This window comes from Microcebus murinus, chromosome 16 (assembly GCF_040939455.1).
Source record: "Microcebus murinus isolate Inina chromosome 16, M.murinus_Inina_mat1.0, whole genome shotgun sequence".
Lineage (NCBI taxonomy): Eukaryota > Metazoa > Chordata > Mammalia > Primates > Cheirogaleidae > Microcebus > Microcebus murinus.
The window spans coordinates 72,209,349-72,232,817 of record NC_134119.1 but is presented as its reverse complement, the minus strand read 5'-3'; the positions used below and the strand labels follow the sequence as shown (position 1 = coordinate 72,232,817).

Genomic DNA, 23,469 nt, shown 5'->3' with positions numbered 1-23,469 from the left:
CGCTGTGGTTCACGCCTGTAATCCTAGCTCTTGGGAGGCCGAGGCGGGCGGCTTGCTCAAGGTCAGGAGTTCAAAACCAGCCTGAGCAAGAGCGAGACCCCGTCTCTACTATAAATAGAAAGAAATTAATTGGCCAATTGATATATATATAAAAAATTAGCCAGGCATGGTGGCGCATGCCTGTAGTCCCAGCTACTCGGGAGGCTGAGGCAGAAGGATCGCTCGAGCCCAGGAGTTTGAGGTTGCTGTGAGCTAGGCTGACGCCATGGCACTCACTCTAGCCTGGACAACAAAGGGAGACTCTGTCTCAAAAAAAAAAAAAAAAAAAAAGAGTGCAGGTGGGTGGTGCTAACTGTTCAGCACTAATGTGCACTTATAGCAAGTAACATTCACAGGGTGTTAGGCAGGTGGGAGGCAGTAGGAAGGGATGGGTAAATTCACACTTAAGGGATAAATTTTTTTTTTTTTTGAGACAGTCTCAATTCGTTGCCCAGGCTAGAGTGAGTGCCGTGGCATCAGCCTAGCTCACAGCAACCTCAAACTCCTGGGCTGAAGCGATCCTTCTGCCTCAGTCTCCCGAGTAGCTGGGACTACAGGCACGCGCCACCATGCCCGGCTAATTTTTTCTATATATATTAGTTGGCCAATTAATTTCTATTTCTAATAGAGACAGGGTCTCGCTCAGGCTGGTTTTGAACTCCTGACCTCGAGCAATCTGCCCACCTCAGCCTCCCAGAGTGCTAGGATTACAGGTGTGAGCCACTGCACCCGGCCAATAAATTTTTTTAAAAAGTACGGTGAGGGGAGGGGACAAGATGTGATTAGGGATCTTGAGATGGGGAGAGTATCATGGGTATTAGGTGGGCCCTAGGTATATCACCAGGTCCTTAAGAGGAGGCAGGAGGACCAGAGCCAGGGAGCTGGCAGCCTAAGACTTGACCACCTATTGCTGGTTTTGAGGATGAAGGAACCACAAAGGAATGTGGGTGTCCTCTAGAAGCTGGGGAAGGTAATGATATGGGTTATCTTCTAGAGCCTCCAGGAGGAACCAGCCTTGTTGAAACCTTGATTTTAGCCCAGGGATACCAATTTGAGTTCTGACCTTCAAACCTGTAAAAGAATAAATCCATGTTGTTGCAAGCAGCAACATGTTAGAGCAGCAATAGGAAATTAATACAGTGCATTGGTGAGTCCTCAGTGACTGCCCAGAGATCCAGATGGATCTCCCTGGGCAGCTGGACATGGTGGCACACACTTGTAATACTAGCTACTCGGGAGATTGAAGCGGGAGGATCACATGAGCCCAAGAGTTCCAGGCTGCAGTGAGCTATTATCACGCTATTGCACTCCTTCCTGGGCAACAGAGCGAGACCCTGTCTCTTAAAAAAAAAAAGAAAACCAAAAAACAACCTCCTTGGATACCACAGAGCTGACCCTTTGCCCTCCTGCTACATAACCAACTGACCTTGTTGGGATGCAGCCCTGACCTGGAGGTGTACATGGCCTCAGCGATACCTGTGTGCGGCCCTCTTCTCGGTAGTCACCCTTGCCCATCCATGCTTGGAAAGGAAATCCCCTTTCTTTCCACTCAAACCCAAGCTCAAGAGTTCAAAGTCCAGAGAAGCTGGTGAGTGACATGGGTGGCCAGGGAAAAAGGGAGGCCGGCCTGGGCACCTTGGCCACAGGAGGGATGGCCCTTCTGGGCTTAGCTGCCTCCTGACTCCAGCTGCTGGGAAGAAAGAGCACACTGCTTTTCTTCTGACCAGCAGAAGCCAGAAACCAGGATTCTTATTCAAAAACTCCCCATTATAAAAATGGAACTTGCCGGGCGCGGTGGCTCACGCCTGTAATCCTAGCACTCTGGGAGGCTGAGGCGGGCGGATTGCTCGAGGTCAGGAGTTCAAAACCAGCCTGAGCAAGACCCCGCCTCTACCAAAATATAGAAAGAAATTAATTGACCAACTAAAAAAATATATATATAAAAAAAAAATTAGCCGGGCATGGTGGCGCATGCCTGTAGTCCCAGCTACTAGGGAGGCTGAGGCAGTAGGATCCCTGAGCCCAGGAGATTGAGGTTGCTGTGAGCCAGGCTGACGCCACGGCACTCACTCTATCCTGGGCAAGAAAGTGAGACTCTGTCTCAAAAAAAAAAAAAAAAAAATGGAACTTATGTTAAAAATCTAACACACACATAGAGGTCAAGGGTCACATGAAGCAGGACGAACAGAAGCCAGATGTGCTTTCCTGGGCTTTCTACTGCCTTCCAAACTGAGACCTCAGGCCCAGCCACTGCAAGCAGGAACAGCAATGGGGTCCCAGGAGTAGACAGTGTTGTCAGCCTGAACCATGTCACAAGCAAGGGGTCCTGGGGCTTGGCAGCCTGGGGCCATCGTCATTAGTTAGCCTAGGACTTGAACCCAGACCTCATTCAGGAAGACAAGGGCAAGAAGGGAAGGAGCAGCTTCTTTTTCTTACACCCAGTTCTTTTGGGGGAGGCCGGGGCAGGGGACCTGCTTGGACCACCGTTCACTCCAGAGGCCCCTGCTGCCTTCAGAATCTCCTGGACTGAGGCACATCCTGATGCCACAGGGGCTGGCATCCAGGCCGTGAAAACTCTGAGGCCCAGGGCAGGGCTGCCCTGTCCAGGTGTTCACATGGCCTCAGCCTGGTGGCTCTTTCTGTGGATGACCAGCTGGGATTTCCAGTCAAAGCTGCGGCCGCAGTCACTGCAAAAGTGGCGCCGCTGGCCAGCATGGTTCTTCCGGTGGATAACCAGCTGCGACTTCCAGCTGAAGCTGTGCCCGCACTCCTCACAGACATAGCTCCTGGGCCCCACCAATGACCGCAAGGGGAGGCGCGAAGCAGCATGTTCCAGGGGAAACTGCAGCGAATTCTCCGCATCGCCCCCGGTGCCCAGGGCCCAGGCCTGCGCGCTCTGCCCGCCTGCATGCGTCCGGTGGTGGATGACAAACACCGACTTCCAGTCGAAGTCGAGGCCACACTGCTCGCACGTATAGGGCTTCCTGGCAGGCGCACCAGGCTCCCCAGCCTCTGGGGGTGTGGGTGGGGGATGCACTGGTGGGGTCCCCAGGCCCATCGACGGAGCAGTTGGAGCGGCCCCAGACAGACCCTCCCAAGACACAGGCCCCTGGCGCCGGGGTAGCTGGGCCTCTGGGCAGCCCGGAGGAACCTCGCTCTCATCTCCTGGGGGAAGGAGGGGTGCACTCAGCTGAGTCTTGGTACCCGTGTCACGGGCCCACCCCACTCAGGCTTGTGAGGTGGCATAAGCTCCCCACAAGGAGGGGCACTCACCTGGGCAAAGGATTCTGCAGACCTCAGTCCTGGGCTCAGGCTGGGCCCGCACTGGCTGCAGCTGTGGGGTCGGCAACCCTGCTGGTGTAGGGAGCACAGTCAGGCACTAGGCATGGCTGGGGGCTGGCACAAAGGAGGGGTGGAGTGGGGGCTCCAGGGAGTGACAAGGGTGCCCCCCAGGAAGGAGGGAGAACAGGGCCAAGCACTGGGAGGCACACACAGGACAGGCTGGTACCGCAGATGCCCAGCCCCACAAAGGCCAGCCCCCAGCGGTGCGTGCATCAAAGGAGAGGGGAGGGGTAGGCCAGATCCTCACCCAGAGAGACTACTGTGCCGTACTTCTCCAGCATCGTGTCCCAGTACAGCTCCTTCTGTGACGGGTCCAGCAACCCCCACTCCTCCTGCAGACACAGCCCATCACGGCAGGTGCCAGTCCACTCCCTGCCCCGCCCCACCCGGTGGTCACATCCTTACTCATTACCTGGGGGAGCGAGCAGGTTACCTAAGTCTCATCTGCTGGGAGAGGCTAAGGATGAAGCTGAGATGGGTGTCTGTGAGTGTTGGGGTCCTCCTTCAGATCACCTGACCAACGCCGCCAGCACTCACAGCCGTCAGCTGTCCCACCCCACTGAGAGAACGTGACCTTGGCAGTACAGCAAGAACCCAAATGGCTTTACCAAAGAATGTACTCATCTGGGGCTTTCCTGGGCTGGGAAAAATAATCCAGAAAGACAAGCTGAAGCAGGTCCAGGGACAGAGAGGTGGCAGCCCCAAGGAGCCACAGCTAGAGATGGTGCTGACTGGAGGGAAGTGACAACACTGGGGAGAGTGCATCCTGTCGACCCTGCATCATGTTTCTGACTGTGCTATGAGGCCAAAGAGGGAGCCTAGAGAGACTTCTCAGCCTCAAAACATGTCACAACTAGCAATTCTACTGGTTGAGACGTTGAGCAGCAGAGGAACTAGGAGAGGACAAGACTCCATTACCAACACTTAAGAGCCAAGTGCTCCAGGTAGCAGGGCGTTTGAGCTGAGCTTCTAGGCCCAGCAGATTGCCCTTTGAGGAAAGCCACAGGATAGAAGGAACTTCGGGCATTTCCCAGGAAAGAGTCTCCATTCTGGTCTCAGGTGTAGGGGGAGTCATGCCACAGCTGGTCATCTTGTCCTTTCCCACTTACACACAAAAGTTCGAACCTCCAGGTGCCAGCCTAGGACCTCCAGGAGCAGCAAACCTCTCGACTAACTTCTCTGGAAGTGATGAACCCAAGCCCACAAGTTCTAGCCACTCTAAACCAGGTTTCCATGGCCGTTCTAGCCACTCTAAACCAGGTTTCCATGGCCACTCTAGCCACTCTAAACCAGGTTTCCATGGCCGTTCTAGCCACTCTAAACCAGGTTTCCATGGCCGTTCTAGCCACTCTAAACCAGGTTTCCATGGCCGTTCTAGCCACTCTAAACCAGGTTTCCATGGCCGTTCTAGCCACTCTAAACCAGGTTTCCATGGCCGTTCTAGCCACTCTAAACCAGGTTTCCATGGCCGTTCTAGCCACTCTAAACCAGGTTTCCATGGCCGTTCTAGCCACTCTAAACCAGGTTTCCATGGCCACTCTAGCCACTCTAAACCAGGTTTCCATGGCCGTTCTAGCCACTCTAAACCAGGTTTCCATGGCCGTTCTAGCCACTCTAAACCAGGTTTCCATGGCCGTTCTAGCCACTCTAAACCAGGTTTCCATGGCCACTCTAGCCACTCTAAACCAGGTTTCCATGGCCGTTCTAGCCACTCTAAACCAGGTTTCCATGGCCATTCTAGCCACTCTAAACCAGGTTTCCATGGCCGTTCTAGCCACTCTAAACCAGGTTTCCATGGCCGTTCTAGCCACTCTAAACCAGGTTTCCATGGCCACTCTAGCCACTCTAAACCAGGTTTCCATGGCCACTCTAGCCACTCTAAACCAGGTTTCCATGGCCGTTCTAGCCACTCTAAACCAGGTTTCCATGGCCATTCTAGCCACTCTAAACCAGGTTTCCATGGCCGTTCTAGCCACTCTAAACCAGGTTTCCATGGCCGTTCTAGCCACTCTAAACCAGGTTTCCATGGCCACTCTAGCCACTCTAAACCAGGTTTCCATGGCCGTTCTAGCCACTCTAAACCAGGTTTCCATGGCCGTTCTAGCCACTCTAAACCAGGTTTCCATGGCCGTTCTAGCCACTCTAAACCAGGTTTCCATGGCCGTTCTAGCCACTCTAAACCAGGTTTCCATGGCCGTTCTAGCCACTCTAAACCAGGTTTCCATGGCCATTCTAGCCACTCTAAACCAGGTTTCCATGGCCGTTCTAGCCACTCTAAACCAGGTTTCCATGGCCGTTCTAGCCACTCTAAACCAGGTTTCCATGGCCACTCTAGCCACTCTAAACCAGGTTTCCATGGCCACTCTAGCCACTCTAAACCAGGTTTCCATGGCCACTCTAGCCACTCTAAACCAGGTTTCCATGGCCACTCTAGCCACTCTAAACCAGGTTTCCATGGCCGTTCTAGCCACTCTAAACCAGGTTTCCATGGCCGTTCTAGCCACTCTAAACCAGGTTTCCATGGCTGTTCTAGCCACTCTAAACCAGGTTTCCATGGCTGTTCTAGCCACTCTAAACCAGGTTTCCATGGCCGTTCTAGCCACTCTAAACCAGGTTTCCATGGCCTGAGGCCCAAATCCTTGCCAATGATAAGCTAGACCACCAATCTGTCCCTCTGTCCCAGGTCCTGTCGGGGGTATCATTGCTACTGCCTCTACTTCTGGGCAGCAAAGAGCCATTAGCCAGTGAGTAAGAAAAACCACAGGGCAGAGGGCAGCCACAGGGACATTCCCCTCCCAGACCTGAGGCATACACTTCCCACATGGGGCTGCTTACCTGAATCCTGGGTTGGTGGAAGGACATGGGATCTGGTTCCTGGTGTCCAAGGTGCCCCTCAGGGGACTGTACTGAAAGGGGGGTGTTGGAGGGTGCTGGAAAGTAGGGCAAACAGGAAGGGAAGTGTCAGGGGCTGCCCAGGTGAGCCAAGGTGGACAAGAAGCTGGTGTTATTGCTGCGGCCTTGATCGTCCTCTGTCACAAAGACAGAGTGGGCAGCCAGTCCTTTGCTCCTGCTTCACAGGGACCCAGCTCTGCAGTCCCTCCCAGGTCCCCACCCAAGCTGAGGACAACCACATTTATTTCAGGTATTCTAGCCCTGATAACAACCTCTCCCAGGACTCCCACGCCTAGCCAGGGATTTCCACACTTCCTCCAGGAGCTCCTCATCCCCGGCCGCACCTATTTCTTGCCCATCAGCATCGGGCTCCTCCTTCACACTGCAGCTGAGCTGGGTGGACCTCTCTATCCTGGTGTTCTGTGGACCCTCCCCAGGGGCTGCTCCAGGGGACTCCACTGTCCCTGAGGGATGAGAGCTCCTCGAGAATTCCTCTGTCTTCTGGGCTGCAGGGAGCACCTCCCGCTTCAGGATGTGAGCTGTGATCTGAGGAGAAGAGGCAAATCACAGGGGCTCTAGCTTTGGTCGGTCCCTCCAAGAAGCCAGTGCCTGCCATACTCACCCAGCCCAACAGCTGCCCAGGGTCATGCTGCAGCCTCTCGACCAGGGCAGCAGCCTCCTCGGGGCTGTCTGGCTGCTGACCTCGAACCCAGGCCTGGATCTCAGGGGGCAGTGTGCCCAAGAACTGCTCCAGCACCAGCATCTCCAGCATCTGTTCCTTGGAGTGGGCCTCGGGCCGCAGCCACTGGCGACACAGGTCTCTTAGCTGGGCCAGCGCCTCTCGGGGACCTGCCACCTCCTGGTAGCAGAACCCCCGGAAGCGCAGGCGTGCAGCCTCAGGCTCCTCAAAGGTGATCTCAGAGTCCATGAGGGATAGGCATGGGGGACCCAGAGGGGATGGCATTCTTGTTCAAAAGGGTCTTCTTGGAGCTATAAAGATGGACCTATAGAAAAGGAGGAGTCAGGGTATCAGCCAAGAGGCCCAGTCCAGGGAGCCAAGGCCAGAACAAAATAGACAATGAGGCTGGGAGTAGGGGAGGACTGGAAAGCTTTATGGAGGGAGGGGTGACAAGAGCTGAACACTGACAGGAACTGAGAGCAGGAAGAAGCTTTAGGGACAAATGCCTGGAGACAAGGTGTCCAGGGAACGTCTAGGAAATTGAAAACAGTTGAGTGGAAACTTCTAGGAAATTGCAAACAGGAGACTGTTGGGAGATGATGGTGAAGAGGTGGGCAAGGGGAGTCATCACAGGCTTCTAGGGTGAGGCTGAGGAGCTATAGACAGTGCCCAGCAGAGAAGGCAGGGGAGTGGGCAGGTGGGACATGGTCCAGGGTGAATGGGAGCCCCGAGGGTAGAGGGGTCAGTAGGTAGAAAGCAGAACCAGACTGGGTTATATGGAGGAATGCCTGTCACCACAAACTCTGAGACATGTTGACTGAAGTGGGGCACGGGGCACGTCCACACCAGGGTAGGGCAGGGGCTGAAGGAATACATGCACTCACGGACCTGATGTGGACTCCAAGAGACAGTGCTTGGTTGACCACACCATGGATGACTAGCACTGCTTGGGCCCACGCATGTAAAAATCAAAATAAAAGCCAAGAAAAACTGAGCCACACGTTGCGTGGAGTCGTGGGGTGGTCACAGTATCGAAACCCTTGAAGAGGGTCTGGAGTGAAACACGCCCACCTGAGGGCCTGTCAGACAAGCCAGACCAGGCCCTACTCTGGACTTATCCAAGGCACCCTAGAACTTTAGGATCTGTCTCCCAACAAGGGAAAGGAAGGAGAAGGTCTTCTAAGAGTACCAGGCCCGGAGACGAGGTATAGGGGACAGGGAAGAGGGAACGGCGTCAGGACTGGAGGAAAGGCCTGTGCAAAGGCTCAGAGGTGGGGACGCGCAGGGCACGTTGGAAGGTAGGCGGGCTCTCCAGAGCGCAAGGAGGAGGAGCCCGCCAGGCCCCAGAGGCGGCCCCAAACCCGACAAGGGGATGGGAAAAGCCGCGCCCTACCCAGCCAGGCCCGGGCTTACCTCAATAGCGGCGTCAGCGCGCGAGACTGCTTTCGCGAAGTGGCACCGCCACACCCCCGCGCCCCCGCTCGTGGCCTTGAAGACAAGGCCTGGCCAATCCCGCGCCTTCTCCGAAGGCAACGCCCCCGCGCATTGAACTGCATTTCCCATGAGCCTCAGCAAGCAAGGAAAGGCGCAGCCTCGGCAAGCGGACGCGCGTTTTCAGAGGCCTCTCACGCCTGGGAGGTGCATCGTTCCCCTCAGAGGAATCCGCAGTGTCGCAGTCCTGGGGGCTCCCTCCCTTCTGTGGCAGCTGCTCTTCCTTTGCGCCAGAGCCCCGGGACTCACCCAGGAGTTTAACGGGACACACCGCGTTAAACTCCTGCGCATGTGCACAGCGGGCAAGAGAGGTGAGGGGCGGGGAAGAGCATGATCACTTGGCCAATCAGAGCCTGCGCCCCGCCCCGGCCCCTCCCCTAGCGCAATCTTCGCCACCGCCCAGCCGTCCTCTGGGTAACAGCTAGGGCGCATCCGCCCCCCCCCACAGCCGTTGCCGTGGCGTCCGCAGGAGCGTCGCCCTGCCCTCCCCAGGGGCGGGAAGTGGTGGCGCCGTGTCCCCTTGTGTCGTGTAGTTCCGCCGGCACTCGCTTCCAGGTGGTCTAGGGAGGAGGCGTGGTGCGGTGCGGAAGGGCAGCATGAACCTGGGCTTTCTCTGCCACCTCTGGGGACTTCTGCGAGGAGGTTCTTCATTCGACCTCCGTTAGGCGCCCTGCAGACATGCAGGACAACAGCGACTCTGGCGGGACCCATTTATTGATGAGGTTAACTGTCTCATGGTTATACCCTCGGTCTCTGACATGTCTTCATATACCGATCCTGCAATGTGAGCGGTGGAGGTTTGTGTCCAGGCTATGGACGAGCTCTACCATTTGTTTACCTTTTATTTGCTTTGGGGAGCAGAACCAGACAGGGTGACCTTTACTTATTTAGTTTCTCCCAATAGGTGACGTTATTGCTTTCAAATCTGACTGTCGGGTGGGGTCAGTGAGCTTCCACACACCAAGTGGTTGAATGAACCACGACTTACTTGTTTAATCCTAAATCGCATTTACCTGTCTGGTTTGGTTTCTTCTGCTACCTGGGAATCCCTAGCTGCCTGCTCCGGATGAACAGCAGTGGTCTTAAACAAGCATTGGAAGCTCTGAGCATGTACGTGGGTGGGGCTTATCAACTCTGTGCTTCCCAGTGGCTTCAAGGTGTGCTGTTTTGGAAGTGGTTAGGTCGTTTCTCTGGAACTGCAGATTCTCCAGAAACAACTCTGTCACCCTTCACCAGGTGGGGAAAGCACTGAGGCTTTAAGGGCTTCTCAAGTAGGTGTCCTGCCCAGGCAGCTTTGTTACAGATCTCTCCCTGGGCTGCTGGTTCCCTGCCTTCTAGAGTTCTGCCAGTAACTGCTGAAATATTTGGCATTCCATCATTAGTGACAGCTCCCCATCCACTTCTAGCTTCAGAATGCCATTGCTGGTGAGTTCTTTCACCATTCTCATACTTGTGGGTTTATGTTTTAAACACTACTCTTGGTGGTTTAAGTGGATTTCAGAGCCGGGTGAGATGTATTTGTTCTATGTGATCTTTTGACCCAGAAGCCCAGGCACACTTTTGCAGTCACGGCCTGTTCAGCATGAATTAACAGCTTTGTGTCTGGGTGGGGGAAGCTGGGGAGTCCAACTGAGGGGCCGAGACATGGGGGAAGACAGGAGCCAAGGTTGGGGGCCACTGACCAGTACTTTGTATTGGCAGAAGCAGATTCAAAGAGGGTAGAGGAGCTGAAGGCCAACAGGGGCACAAGCAGAGATGTGAGAGTTTGAGAAGGCAGGATAGGGCATTGAACACAGCCTGAAGGGTCAGGGGGGTCAGGCCAGAAACAGCTCCAGGAGCATTTGTCTAAACCCAGAAAATATTTCATTTCATTTTCTGGGTATCCACTTGTTTCACAGATGCCTTTGCTGCTGAGTCCTATGGGCTTCCTTGAAGAGTCCTTTGGCAGGCAGGGTGAGTGGTTTGTCTGCATTTCACAGCTCTATAGAGTTGGTACAACTAAGAGTGCTGGACAGTGGGTCAGAGGCCCATAGGTTATCAGCAGGTCCAGCTCAGGGGACCCACCATTGCAGGGTACTGGGGAACTGGGTCCTACATGCCCTCCTCCTTGGAGGAACTTGGAAAGTTCAGGTGGCAGAAGATGGGTCTGGGCTAGGTGCGGTGGCTCACACCTGTAATCCTAGCACTCTGGGAGGCCGAGACAGGAGGATTGCTTGAGCTCAGGAGTTCGAGATCAGCCTGAGCAAGAGCGAGACCCCGTCTCTACTATAAGTAGAAACAAATTAATTGGACAACTAAAAATATATAGAAATAAATTAACCGGGCATTGTGGCGCATGTCTGTAATATCAGCTACTTAGGAGGCTGAGGCAGAAGGATTGCTTGAGCCCAGGAGTTTGAGGTTGCTGTGAGCTAAGCTGACACCACGGCACTCTAGCCTGGGCAACAGAATAAGATGAAGGAAGGAAGGAAGGAAGGAAGGAAGGAAGGAAGGAAGGAAGGAAGGAAGGGAGGGAGGGAGGGAGGGAGGGAGGGAGGGAGGGAGGGAGGGAGGGAGGGAGGGAGGGAGGGAGGGAGGGAGGGAGGGAGGGAGGGAGGGAGGAAAGGAAGGGAGGGAGGGAGGGAAGAAAGGAAGGGAGGGAGGAAAGGAAGGAAGGAAGGGAGGGAGAAAAGGAAGGGAGGGAGAAAAGGAAGGGAGGGAGAAAAGGAAGGAAGGGAGGGAGAAAAGGAAGGAAGGGAGGAAGGAAGGGAGGAAGGGAGGAAGGGAGGAAGGAAGGAAGGAAGGAAGGAAGGAAGGAAGGAAGGAAGGAAGGAAGGAAGGAAGGAAGGAAGGAAGGAAAGAAAGAAAGAAATTAGCCAAACAACGAAAAATAGAAAAAAATTAGCCAGGTAGGTGGCAGGTACGAGCCCAGGAGTTTGAGGTTGTTGTGAGCTAGGCTGAAGCCATAGCACTCTAGCCCAGGCAACAGAGTGAGACACTGTCTCAACAACAACAAAAAAATTTTTTTTAATTGTAAAAAAATAAAAAAAGATGACTCTGGCTCCCCAGGTGGGTGGGAATTGAGTTTGTCCTCTGCGCATGGGGGATAGATATAAGGTTTTAGAGACCATGAGATGCAGTGCTCACTGTGCTGGAGTCAACTTTCAGGGTCACCACACATAGCCACACCCTCTGCCTCAGCAGCAGGCAGCACACAGCCCTGTCTTGGATTCCTCACCTGCCACGCTCCCATGTCCAGGGCAAGGAAGGCTCATCGCCCAGCACAGCTGCTACTTGGGGAAAGCCCAACCTTGCTCACTTAACACAAGTGACTGGATGTCCCCTCCCCGCATATACCACCTAAAAGAGGATACAGGCAGCCAAGTCCTTCACAGGCCCCCAGTGGCCTCTTCAGGTGCCCCAGGTTGAAGGAAAGATCCTGAACCTCTGTGACAATGACACCTTGATGTTTGTATATGTTCAATATCATCTGCATTATATTATAGTGAAATTGGTGTCAGGTTGTTCACACAAGTGTATAAAAAGAACTTTTATCATAGAGCCTCTTTAAACTCTTATTAAATCTGAACCGGGCCCTGGAGTCAGGAGAGGACAAGGCTATGGAGGTCCACATTGCTGGGCAAAAATTACAATGTCTATTTCAAGTTGTAAATGCTAGTCACCCTTTTCCAGGCAAAAGGCCATTAATTTCCTAGCAAGTAACATGCCATGTGGGGTTGGAGCCTGGTATGCTACAGGCCACAGGAAGCAAACTGGGCCTATGACTCCAACTTCTGTCCGTACCATTTGGGGTTATTACATTGGGGTGGGGGATAGACTTTAGGAGGGTGTCACACATGGCCTTAGGTAATGGCAAGTCCTTCCAATTCAGCACTCTGCCCACCCACCAATTGAGAAAGAAGAACAGGAGGGTGTGTCACTATCAACCACAGCAAAAATGAGCAGCCCTTTTTTCTCCTCTGAAGTTATTATCATCACCTCACATGGAAAGCCTCCTGGTAAGGTCAAATTTGGTAACAAGAGTCAGTGACAGAACGTGGCCAATGCTGAGACTTTGATGAGAATGTGTACAAGCACCACTGGAGAACCATCTCCCTGGATCTGTGTTTCCAAAGCTGAGAGTCACATCTTCCTCTGAGGCTTCCACAGCCCAAGTTGGCTATGTGTGGGGAGCCAGGCCAGGCCCTCACACCTGGCAGGCTAGAGCACAGCCCCAGATGTGATGCTTGGCCAGTCCACCTGAGTTTCAGTCCTGGCTCTGCTGTCTGCCATGGGCAATTCTCCTCCCTTCTGCATGCCTCAGTTTCCTCACTTCGAAGTAGGGATGCCAGCCACAGAAGCCCCCTCACAGGGGTATAGGAGAAACTAACCAGCACTCAGAGCAGGAGCTTGCAGCAAACATGTGTTGACTATCACGAGTGTCTGCCAAAATGGCGTTCAGGGACTAAAACTTATTTCTTTCTCCCGGAGGAGAAAGCTGAAACTGAGAACCCAGCCACTTACCCAAGGCCACCAACCTGATGCCACTGGCCTATGACCTATTTTCTCCTAGGCTGGCATGCAGGAAACCTTGGTTGAATTGAGGCCTGAGGCGAATGTCCCAAGCATCTGTCCTGTGGCCAGTTTGTGTGCAGACATCAGAAGTTTCTCTGGCCCTCCCTGCCCTCGCATGCCCGCATTTCCCCTCCTCACCTTCGCAGCCACTATCATAATACACGTGAGGTGTCACCAAGGTGCAGGGCTGCTCCTGTTGCCCTCCCACTGGTTCTGCTACAGTCTTGGCCTGCCAGAGTCCCAGCTGCTGTGTCCTACTCCTGATCTTTCTTCAGTGTGACCTCTTTGGGGATGGAGGTGTAAGCTGGGGCTTAGGTGGCAAATTCTGTCACCAAATGCAAGTGGAATGAAAGCTAAAGGATCTCCCTCCTCGATTCAAACGCACACAGCTTCACCCTGCTTTCAATTTGTAGACGATATGGGCCCTAAAGCTGTGGCAGGGACTCAAAGAAGGCCAGAGAAGGGCGGGGCTCTGGCTTCAGGCTTCAGCTGCCTTTAACACTGCAGCTCTGATGATGACCCCGATGGAGGCTGGACCCGGGTATGCAGGTTGGCCCTAGGGCGACGCACAGCCTTCTCCCCAGTATGGATCCTCTGGTGGTGGAAGAGGGCCGGGCGCTCCCGGAAGGCGCGCCCGCACTGTGCACACACAAAGGGCTTCTCCCCGGTGTGGATGCGCTGGTGGCTCAGCAGCACAGCGCCCTTAGCGAAGGCCTTGCCGCAGTCTGCGCAGCGGAAGGGCCGCTCCCCAGTGTGCAGCAGCTGGTGCTGTGTGAGGTTGGAGCTGTGGCTGAAGGCCCGGCCACACTGCGCGCAGGAGAAGGGCTTCTCCCCAGTGTGTACACGCTGGTGCTTAAACAGCGAGGAGCCCTGGCTGAAGGCAGCACCGCACAGCGCGCAGGCGTAGGGCTTCTCCCCCGTGTGCGTTCGCTCGTGCTGGATGAGGTGAGAGTTGCGGCAGAAGCGGCGGCCGCACTGCCCACAGGCGTAGGGCCGCCCGCCCGCGTGGATCTTGCGGTGCTGGCTGAGGTTGGAGCCGTGGCTGAAGGCCTTGCCGCACTCGCCGCAGCGGAAGGACTTCTCGGCCGTGTGGATGCGCTGGTGCCGCACCAGCGAGGAGCTGTGCCTGAAGGCCTTGCCGCACGCGGTGCACGCGTAGGGCGTCTCGCCACTGTGGATGCGCTGGTGCTGCGTCAGGTGCGACGTCTGGCTGAAGGCCTTGCCGCACTGGGCACACTCGTAGGGCCGCTCCCCGGTGTGGGTGCGCAGGTGCTTGAGGAGGTCTGAGCTCTTCACGAACACTTTGCTGCACGCCCTGCATTCGAAAGGCTTCTCTCCCGGGAGGCCAGGGCCAGCGTGGGGAGCCTCGCCCAGTTCCTCCCAGGTTCGGGGCCCCTGGTCGCTGGGGAGTCTCTGAGGCTCACGCCAAGCCACGCTCATGCCGTGCTCCTGCCTAGTGCTAACAGACGCCACGTCAGGGACGCTCCGGAAGGCTCTCCCAGGGGCGTTCCCCACGTATGGCTTCCGCCGCTTGGGCACCGTGGGCTGCATCCCTGGCAGAGGGCGGCCTGTGCGGGCCTTCTCCATGGACCCGCCGCCCTCGAGAGGCCTCAGCGGGGACGTCAGCCGCAGGCTAACGCTTGCCTGGCCGGTGCCCGAGCCGAGCAAGAGCCTCTCCCAGTAGATCATCGACACCCCCGTGGGTTTTCGCTCCTGTGATGGGGAAGCACCCCACTGTCCCTCCAGGCTTTTTGCACTGTGGCAGGCACCAACAACAGGGAAGACCCTAGTAGCCATTCCAGGGGGGCTACCCGGTAAGGCCCCTGGCGATGCTGCTTCTCCAGAAACATCTCTATCCTCTGCCAAACACCAGGAGCCTGAAGGCAGAGAAACGGTGGTTACGTGGGATATCCTGACCAGGAGGTGACCAAGGCAGGCTGAGTGGCAGGTAAGAGGGACCCCACGGGCGGGGAGTAGAAGCTTAGGGCAAAAGCAGAGGCCGAGGGCTCTCCCACTGTGCGGGAGGTGGTGTGGGACCTAGGAAAGCATCTGCCCTGCCAAGTGTGGCGCTCACTGTGTCAGGGGCTCCCACCATCTAGGCACCAGCCCAGGGACACTCGCAGGTGGGGGTGAGGAAAACTGAGCAGCTGCCGTATGCCACCCACGCCTCTGCGCGGGCTGCTCCTCCCCTTCCCAGGGCTCGCTCCCTGCTCCCCAGTGCTCCTCTCTCAGGCACCCCCTCCCCAGCCTGCTTTTGCTCCTTGCACTGACCTCCATCTAACACGGTAGACTGTACTCACGATTCCTGCTTACCCACTGCCTCTCCCTGGCCCAGTCGGCCCCACGAGGGCAGGACCAGGAGCGTCCTGGCCGAGGCTGGGTCTACAGTACCTGGAATGGGCCTGCTCACAAGAAACACTTGATGGCCGGGGGCGGTGGCTCACGCCTGTAATCCTAGCACTCTGGGAGGCTGAGGCGGGTGGATCGCTCAAGGTCAGGAGCTCCAAGGTCAGGAGACCAGCCTGAGCAAGAGCGAGACCCCGTCTCTACTATAAATAGAAAGAAATTAATTGGCCAACTAATATACATAGAAAAAATCAGCCGGGCATGGTGGCGCATGCCTGTAGTTCCAGCTATGTGGGAGGCTGAGGCAGTAGGATCACTTGAGCTCAGGAGTCTGAGGTTGCTGTGAGCTAGGCTGACGCCACGGCACTCACTCTAGCCTGGACAACAAAGTGAGACTCTGTCTCAAAAAAAAAAAAAACCACTTGATGAACACAAACAGGTGAACAAAGAGGAGAAGCACTGACCCCACAAATGTGGCAGCTACACGTGGAGGGTTTGAGGCCACACAGTCTAGCTGAATGTAGGACTCTGAGCAGGTCTCAGCATGGCCTGGGGCGACCTTCTGTGTGAACCCAGCTCCTGTGCCCTTAAAGCTCTTCCTTCAAGGGCAGCTAAGGCTGCAGCCTCCAGGAGAGGAGGGTGTGTCTGGGGGGCCAGGAAGGGGGTCCAGACGCTTGGACACAGGTTGGTCCCGAGTTCACCCACCCTGAGCTCCCACTCACCGGGGTTGTGCCTCCTGTGGGTGTTCCCGGCCAGGGTCCAGGTCATCCCACTGGGAATCCAGGGCTCCTCACCACGCTCAAGTTGGACGACCACACGAGGTCGGGAGGTGGAGAGCCCTTTGAGGAGGAGGAGCAGGTGAGAGGCCAGCCTCAGCTCAGGAGCACCCACCTCCCAACAGAGGGCAGGAGTCAGGGCTTCATGGAAAAAGATGATGTCATCTGTGCAACCAGGAGGACCTGAAGATGGTATCATGGCAAAGGGCTGACAGGAACAGGACATGGGTCCCGGGAGCAGCAACTGTGTCCCCAGCTCCAGAGGAAGGGGACTGAGCCCAGGCATGGAGAGGCCACAGCCAGAGGGACACGGTGAGTGGTTGAGCCATCCAGACTGCATGTCTCTGGGGTCCAGGCCAGAGGTATGGGTCTGCTCACCGGCCGCCAGGGACATGAGGGTGCCGTCCTGGTATGGCCTACCACCAGCTGTGCTTTCCACAGAGGACCCAGGGCCTTACCCAGTGAGGCCACAAGTGCGAAGTTTTCCAGCATCACATGGCGGTACAGGGCCCTCTGCGCTGTGTCCAGGAGCCCCCACTCCTCCTGGGAGAAGTACACGGCCACATCCTCGAAGGCCATCGGTCCCTACAACAGCAAGCACGGGGAGATATACAAGGTCTAAGCCTTACTAAGCTGTGTGACCCAGGACCAAGCTGCCCTCCGATGGTTACCTTCCCTGATGTCCCTTGGCCACTCATCCTCCTTCCCTGGGTTCTGCCCCAGGGCTGTCTTCAGATGGCACTTCCTTCACCTGTCTGGGCCCCTCCCTCCACCCTCCCTGTCTGGCTCACATATGCCACCTTGGCTTCCCCAGTGGCCACTCTGCATAAGCAAGTCAGAGCAAACCCTGGGTCCTGGGCTGGCTGCCACCAAGGGCAACCCCAGGTGTCCACTAGTAACTCAGCATGAGCACTCAGGAGCCTCCCCAGACATGCTCTAGTAAGAAGCAACTGTCTAAGTCCCAGCTATGGACCCCCAAGGCATGCCTCCCTGGGACACCCCTCTGTTGCGCTTGCCTGGCAGTTCCAGGCTGCTCCTCCAGCCTGAGGGACTGAATGATCCCTACCAGCCACCACACGGCAGTGGCCCCAAGGACCTGGTGAACACACAGGAGTCAATCCCTTCCTTCCTTCCCAGCAGCGCCCCCTCAATTTCTTTCCACTCTGCGGCCACCCTCCCCTCCCTAACCCCTGCCACATACTTGCCCTGACAGCCCCGGGCACCCCCAGGCACACTTCTCACCTTCAAGCCCTAACTGCCCATCCCTGGCCCAGTCCATGAGATCACCCCCTCCTCAGTCCAATTCCTAGCCACTGTTTTGGCCCAGAACACCAACAACGTGAGGTCCAGTGACTCCTCCACTCTGGGACTTCCCAGACTCCTTATCGTTCCCCTGAAAGAAAGCTGCTTTCGCTTCAAATTCTCCTTTCTGTCTCCGGCAGCTCCAGTTTTCTAGGTGCTCAGGCTGAAGAACACGGGCCGGCTCTTCAGTCACAACACTCGCTCACACCCCACACCTGACGCATCAGCAGACGCAGCCGGAACTCAATCGCCTCCGCCCACCGCCGCCCCATCTGGTCCCGGCGCCATCACCGCGCACCGGACTGTGGCAGTAGCCTCTTCCCTTCACACCGACGCCCCCACGCAGCAAACGGCGGTATGGGTTTTTGAAATCCCAACTAGAGGATGCTTGATTCTGTTCAAAACCTTCCCTGGCTCTCGACGCCCTCCGGTAAGCCCCAGTCCCCCAGCCTGCCATTTCAGGAACACACATCTCCTCCCGCCAAGCTCCACGCAGAGGACGCTCGTCCCAGAACCACCCAGGCTCAGTTTCCCCTCCCAGCTTTTGTACGTGCGGGCCTCCCCTGGAGCTTCCTTCACTACCTCACTCGCGTGGGGGCCAGAAGTCGGGGTCACACACGTGCCCGCCTCTCCGACGCGGACGCCGGGGCTTGGGCCGCACCCCTCCGCCCGCCCCGGGACAGCGAGAAGGAAAAGAGCCCGGGGAGGCCGTCCAGGCAGAGTCGCTCCCGCAGCGGGGCGAGGTCCACGCGAGGAGGGCCCCTCGACTCGCCGGCGCCCGGCCTGTCAGCGCCGCCGCCGCCGGATCCTGCGGTTGGGAGGGCGGAGACCGGGGCGGCTCGGGCTCCGCCGTTGCCCGCGCGCAGCCCCCCAGCCGGCTGCGGGCCTCAGTCTCCCCGACAGTCCAAGGCGATCGACGACCCGGACGCGGCGTCGGCGGCTGCCGCGGGGGCGGGAGAGCACGTGGCTGCGGCTCCCGGCCCGACAGCCCCACAGGCCGCCCACGCTACACTCGGAGAAACCGAGGCTCGGGGGGCGGGGCCATCGGCCGGCGGTCACGACGCGTGCACGGGCGGGGGCACGAAGCGGCCCTTCGCTAGTACCTTCCTCGCCGGCCCCGCCTCTGGCCCCCAGGACCTCCTAGACAACCGGCCCCGACCCCGCCTGCCCCTGCGAGGATAGCCGGTGTGGTCTGAAGCCCGGCAGTGAAGTGACAGTCCCACACGCCGGAAGTCCAGCCCTCTAGCCTCTCAGCGGCCCAATGCGCGCCGCTGCGCTCGCGCGGGGCCTTCTGGGTGTTGTAGTTTCTCCGGCGTATAGGCGGCTCCATTACCGATCTCCATGGCAACGGCCTAGCATCGCCCGGCCGCGCGTGGGAAATGGGTGTCCTGCGACTGCACCGCGGGTCCCACGGGCCCCGACGCGTGGGAGGAGTTGCCCGGTGGTCGTCCCGCGTTCGGGGTTCCCTGCGTCTGCTCGCGCGGCGCCCGAGACTAAACCCCGGAGGTGCGCAAGCGGGAACTGCGGAGGTTCCAGAAGCAACCGAGGCCAGGCTCACAGCGGCGGAGACGTCCCGGGAAGGGCGAGTTAAAGGGCGCAGGAGCGTCAGCCTGGAGCTCTGGCTTCACATCCCAGCTCCCCTCTTACGGCCGCGGGCCGGCGATTTGACCTCTCTGTGGGTCTGTGTCCTGGGGAAGTTTAGTATCAGTTTCGCGACCCCTACCCCAAGAATTGCCAGTCCCAAAGCCCACGTTGTTCTCGAGTCTGAGGTTGTTCTTGGACAGTTGCCCAAACCATCCGTTTTCCTTGTAAGCTTGGATCCCGCAGAAGGTACTTTCTTAGTCTTGCTTGTGCTTAAGAGATTCTGTAGTCCTTGCCTTGCCCCACACATTACAATATGGATTCCCCCCGCCCCCCACCGTTCTGAGTGTGACACATGAAAACTAAAGGCAGGACACGGTCACTGTAAATTAACCCTGTTTTTGGAAGAGAAGAAAAGGTATTTTTTCTTTGTTGCTGCACTGTGATGGCCTAGTTTTTAGGGTCCTTAGACAGTCCTCATGTGTCAAGTGGCTTAATTTGTTTTGGTTCCCTCCCTCTAGACCTCCCTCCACGCATAACTATCTATCTACTGCCAACTATGACTGTGCACAGATTTGATACTGCTTGTAAATCCTTGTAGCGCAAGAGAGCTCATCAATTTTGGAATGTTTGTATGTACGTTTTGCCTGCTTTGAAAGAATTTAAGGACACCCAGGTCTTAATTTTTTTGTTGTTTTTGTTTGTTCGTTTGAGACAGAGTCTGGCTCTGTTGCCTGGCCTAGAGTGCCGTGGCGTCAGCCTGGCTCACAGCAACCTCAAACTCCTGGGCTCAATCGATCCTCCTGCCTCAGCCTCCGAGTAGCTGGGACCACAGGCACGCGCCACCATGCCCGGAAAATTATATATATATATATATATGTATATCTATATTTTTTCTTTTTTAGTTGTCCAGCTAATTTCTTTCTATTTTTTTAGTACAGCCGGGATCTCGCTCTTGCTCAGGCTGGTCTCAAACTCCTGAGCTCAAATGATCCTCTCGCCTCAGCCTCCCAGAGTGCTAGGATTACAGGTGTGAGCCACCACGCCCGGCCCAGGTCTTAATTTTGTGATTGAGTCAAATTTTGTTTAGAGGCATTATTAACATTTTAGTCAGTGTTTGAATGTTTGGAAGCAATTGAATTCTTTTTTGGTTTTGTTTTGTTTTTTCCTTTTGAGACAGAGTCTGGCTCTGTATCCCATGGTGGAGTGCCAGGGGGCATTCATAATTCACTGTAACCTTCAACTCCTTGGCTTAAGTGATTTTCCTACCTCAGTGTCCCTAGTATCTAGGACTGCAGGCAACCCTCAGACTCCCTGGTAATTTTTTTAATTATTATTTTATAGAGAGGAGGGTCTCACCAGTTTGCCCAGGCTTGTCTCAAACTCCTGCCCTGAAGCGATTTCCTCCCCCCACACTTCAGCCTCCCAACCTTCTGGGAGTACAGGTGTGTACCTTGATTCTGGCCCGTATACTCTTTATTTTAAAATTATGCTTCTAGGCTGGGCGCGGTGGCTCACGCCTGTAATCCTAGCACTCTGGGAGGCCGAGGCGGACAGATTGCTCGAGGTCAGGAGTTCGAAACCAGCCTGAGCGAGAGCGAGACCCCATCTCTACTATAAATAGAAAGAAATCAATTGGCCAACTAATATATATATAGAAAAAATTAGCCGGGCATGTTGGCGCATGCCTGTAGTCCCAGCTACTCGGGAGGCTGAGGCAGGAGGATTGCTTGAGCCCAGGAGTTTGAGGTTGCTGTGAGCTAGGCTGATGCCACGGCACTCACTCTAGCCTGGGCAACAAAGCGAGACTCTGTCTCAGAAAAATATATATAAATAAAAATAAAATTATGCTTCTAATATGTAATTATTTTACCCTAGGCAAATGTGAACTGTTTAATATTTAGAGAAATGCTACATGTTTGATAGATTCATAATTTAATGGATTAGTCATGAAATAAAAATACCAAAAAGTTTTCTCTGTACCCACAGTAGCGCCATCTGCTTGGCTCAAATCCCCACCCTGCACAAGATTTCACTGGGGTTGGTGAGGGGTCCCAAAAGGAAGGTGATTGAACTCTAGCCAACCTGGTCAGACCTCTGGTTAAGCTCCTGTGTCCTTATCTGTAAAACAGATAGAGCAGTAAATAATTGCAAGATGCCAGTTTGTCTTCGGCACTGCTGTATGTCCTTTCACATATAATTAGTGAAGACATGTGATTGTTTGTGGGTTTTATTACTAGCAAAATCCAAGCACTTGCCTTACAGCACAGAGATAATTCTCAACCAGGGTGGGATGTGAACCTACAGAGTCTAGCTCCAGGGTCTGTACCTTTAACCACCTGTCAATTTCGAGGACTTGTCTGCAGGGCTGTTCAGAAGTTTAAACAGAATAAAGGTTTAAGTGCAAAATGTAATGCCCAGGATTTACTAAACTGTCAGTACGTATTAGCCATTATTTCTTGGCTGTTAAGACAGGTTTGTTTTGTTTTGTCTTGTTTTGTTTTTGAGACAGAGTCTCACTCTGTTGCCTGGGCTAGAGTGCCGTGGCGTCAGCCTAGCTCACAGCAACCTCAAACTCCTGGGCTCAAGCGATCCTCCTGCCTCAGCCTCCCCAGTAGCTGGGACTACAGGCATGCACCACCATGCCTGGCTAATTTTTTCTCTATATATTTTTAGTTGTCAATATAATTTCCTTCTATTTTTAGCAGAGATGGGGTCTTGCTCTTGCTCAGGCTGGTCTGGAACACAGACCTTGAGCTATCCACAGCCTCAGCCTCCCAGAGTGTTAGGATGATAGGCGTGAAACACTGGGCCTGGCCTAACTTCTTGAACTCTCTATTTTAACATTATCCTTCTAACTGTGTAATTACTCAGATATAGGTGAATGTTAATTGCTTAATATTTAGAGATGTGCTTATTGCTTGATATATTCAGAATTCAATGGTTTGGGTTTGAAAGAAAAATAACAATGTCAATGGAGATGAAGCCAAATTCTGTAAAATAATTTTTTTTTAATTTCAGCATATTATGGGGGTACAGATTTTAAGGTTTCAATACATGCCTATTTCCTCTCCTCCCCCCCACAAGTCTGAGTCTCCAGCATGACCATCCCCCAGATGGTGCACATCTCACTCATTATATATGTATATACCTGCCCCCCTCCCACCTGCCCAATACCCTATTACTGTAGTACCTATGTGACCACTTAGGTGCTGTTCAGTTAATACCAATTTGCTGGTGAGTATATGTGGTGCTTGTTTTTCCATTCTTCGGAAATGAGGACTGAACTCTAATTTTTTTGCTAAAAACTCCTTCCTAAGGAGGCCAGCTGGGTTAGGCTGGCAAATGGTAAGGAGGCCAGCAGGGTTAGGCTGACAAAGGGTAAATTCCCACTAAGCAGCTTTTGTTAACCAAACGAAGCAGTGGTTTACTTCCTGACATGATTCTGGTATGGCATTAACATCACCTAAAAGATAAGAAGCCCCTGTCTTAACTCAAGCATCCTGGCAGATGCCTATTATAAATCCAAAATGTCTTAACTGAGCATCCTAGCAGGTGCCTATTCTTAAATTTAAAGCATCTTAAAACATCCTAGCAGGCGCCTATTGTAAATTTAAAATGTCCTCCTGTCTGGACCTCCCAGAGTGCCCACAACCTTATCTTAAAATAAGCATATCCTTTCTGGTCTTCTAGATAAAGTCTAACCCTCTCAGCCAATTGCCAGCCAAAGAATCTTTAAACCCACCTATAACCTGTAAGCCCCCGCTTCGAGATGTCCCACCTTTTGGGGCCAAACCAATGTATGCCTCTCATGTATTGATTTGTGACCTTGCCTTTGTCTCTCTGAAAATGTATAAAACTGAACTGTAACCCAGCCACAGGGAGCCCACTTGCTCAAGGCTTCTTGAGAGTGGCTCCGGGTCATGGTCCTCAAATTTGGCTCAGAATAAACTTCTTTCAAATATTTCAGGGCTTGGATTTTTTCCGTCCACAGAAACTTCACTTAATAGTATGGGTTCCAGCTCTAACCAGGAAAATATAAGATGTGCTATATCACCATTGTTTCTTAGAGCTGAATAGTAATCCATGGTATACATATACCACATTTTATTAATGCATTCTTGGATTGATGGGCACTTGGGCTGTTTCCACAGCCTTGCAATTATGAATTGTGCTGCTATAAACATTCGAGTGCAGGTGTCTTTTTTTTTTTTTTTTTGAGACAGAGTCTCACTTTGTTGCCCAGGCTAGAGTGAGTGCCGTGGCATCAGCCTAGCTCACAGCAACCTCAAACTCCTGGGCTCAAGCAATCCTACTGCCTCAGCCTCCCGAGTAGCTGGGACTACAGGCATGTGCCACCATGCCCGGCTAATTTTTTCTATATATATTAGTTGGCCAATTAATTTCTTTCTATTTATAGTAGAGACGGGGTCTCGCTCTTGCTCAGGCTGGTTTCCAACTCCAGAC

The 23,469-nt window shown here is 54.4% G+C and overlaps 2 protein-coding genes across 4 annotated transcripts; both read right to left on the bottom strand.

The window, feature by feature from the left end:
- Window positions 1-680: 680 nt before the first annotated feature.
- ZNF446 (zinc finger protein 446) lies at window positions 681-8,776 on the bottom strand. 2 transcript variants are annotated; one of them, XM_012752420.3, is made up of 7 exons: window positions 8,366-8,776; window positions 6,896-7,277; window positions 6,618-6,819; window positions 6,217-6,311; window positions 3,629-3,713; window positions 3,313-3,390; window positions 681-3,204 (listed from the first exon to the last, which is right to left on the bottom strand). In XM_012752420.3, exons 2-7 carry the CDS (start codon window positions 7,235-7,237, stop codon window positions 2,651-2,653), a joined length of 1,356 nt encoding a protein of 451 aa, XP_012607874.1. In that variant the 5' UTR covers window positions 7,238-7,277; window positions 8,366-8,776; the 3' UTR covers window positions 681-2,650. The 2 variants fall into 2 exon arrangements, with proteins under 2 accessions (XP_012607874.1, XP_012607872.1); XM_012752418.3 differs by having other exon boundaries at window positions 3,313-3,393; window positions 8,366-8,772.
- Window positions 8,777-11,312: 2,536 nt separating this feature from the next.
- LOC105864500 (zinc finger protein 324A) lies at window positions 11,313-18,603 on the bottom strand. Of its 2 annotated transcripts, none has more exons than XM_075993326.1 (4): window positions 18,525-18,603; window positions 16,578-16,704; window positions 16,066-16,182; window positions 11,313-14,874 (listed from the first exon to the last, which is right to left on the bottom strand). In XM_075993326.1, exons 2-4 carry the CDS (start codon window positions 16,696-16,698, stop codon window positions 13,493-13,495), a joined length of 1,620 nt encoding a protein of 539 aa, XP_075849441.1. In that variant the 5' UTR covers window positions 16,699-16,704; window positions 18,525-18,603; the 3' UTR covers window positions 11,313-13,492. The 2 variants fall into 2 exon arrangements, with proteins under 2 accessions (XP_075849441.1, XP_075849442.1); XM_075993327.1 differs by lacking the exon at window positions 18,525-18,603 and adding an exon at window positions 18,004-18,102.
- Between the last annotated feature and the right edge of the window lie 4,866 nt (window positions 18,604-23,469).

Coding starts and splice junctions, on each gene's coding strand:
- ZNF446 (XM_012752418.3), bottom strand. CDS start 7,237: ATGCCATCCCCTCTGGGTCCCCCATGCCTATCCCTCATGGACTCTGAG. Junction 6,820..6,895: donor CTGGGCAGCTGTTGGGCTGG/GTGAGTATGGCA, acceptor TCTTCTCCTCAG/ATCACAGCTCACATCCTGAA. Junction 6,312..6,617: donor TGCTGATGGGCAAGAAATAG/GTGCGGCCGGGG, acceptor CCTACTTTCCAG/CACCCTCCAACACCCCCCTT.
- LOC105864500 (XM_075993326.1), bottom strand. CDS start 16,698: ATGGCCTTCGAGGATGTGGCCGTGTACTTCTCCCAGGAGGAGTGGGGG. Junction 16,183..16,577: donor CGCACTTGTGGCCTCACTGG/GTAAGGCCCTGG, acceptor TCCTCCTCAAAG/GGCTCTCCACCTCCCGACCT. Junction 14,875..16,065: donor CCACAGGAGGCACAACCCCG/GTGAGTGGGAGC, acceptor CTCTGCCTTCAG/GCTCCTGGTGTTTGGCAGAG.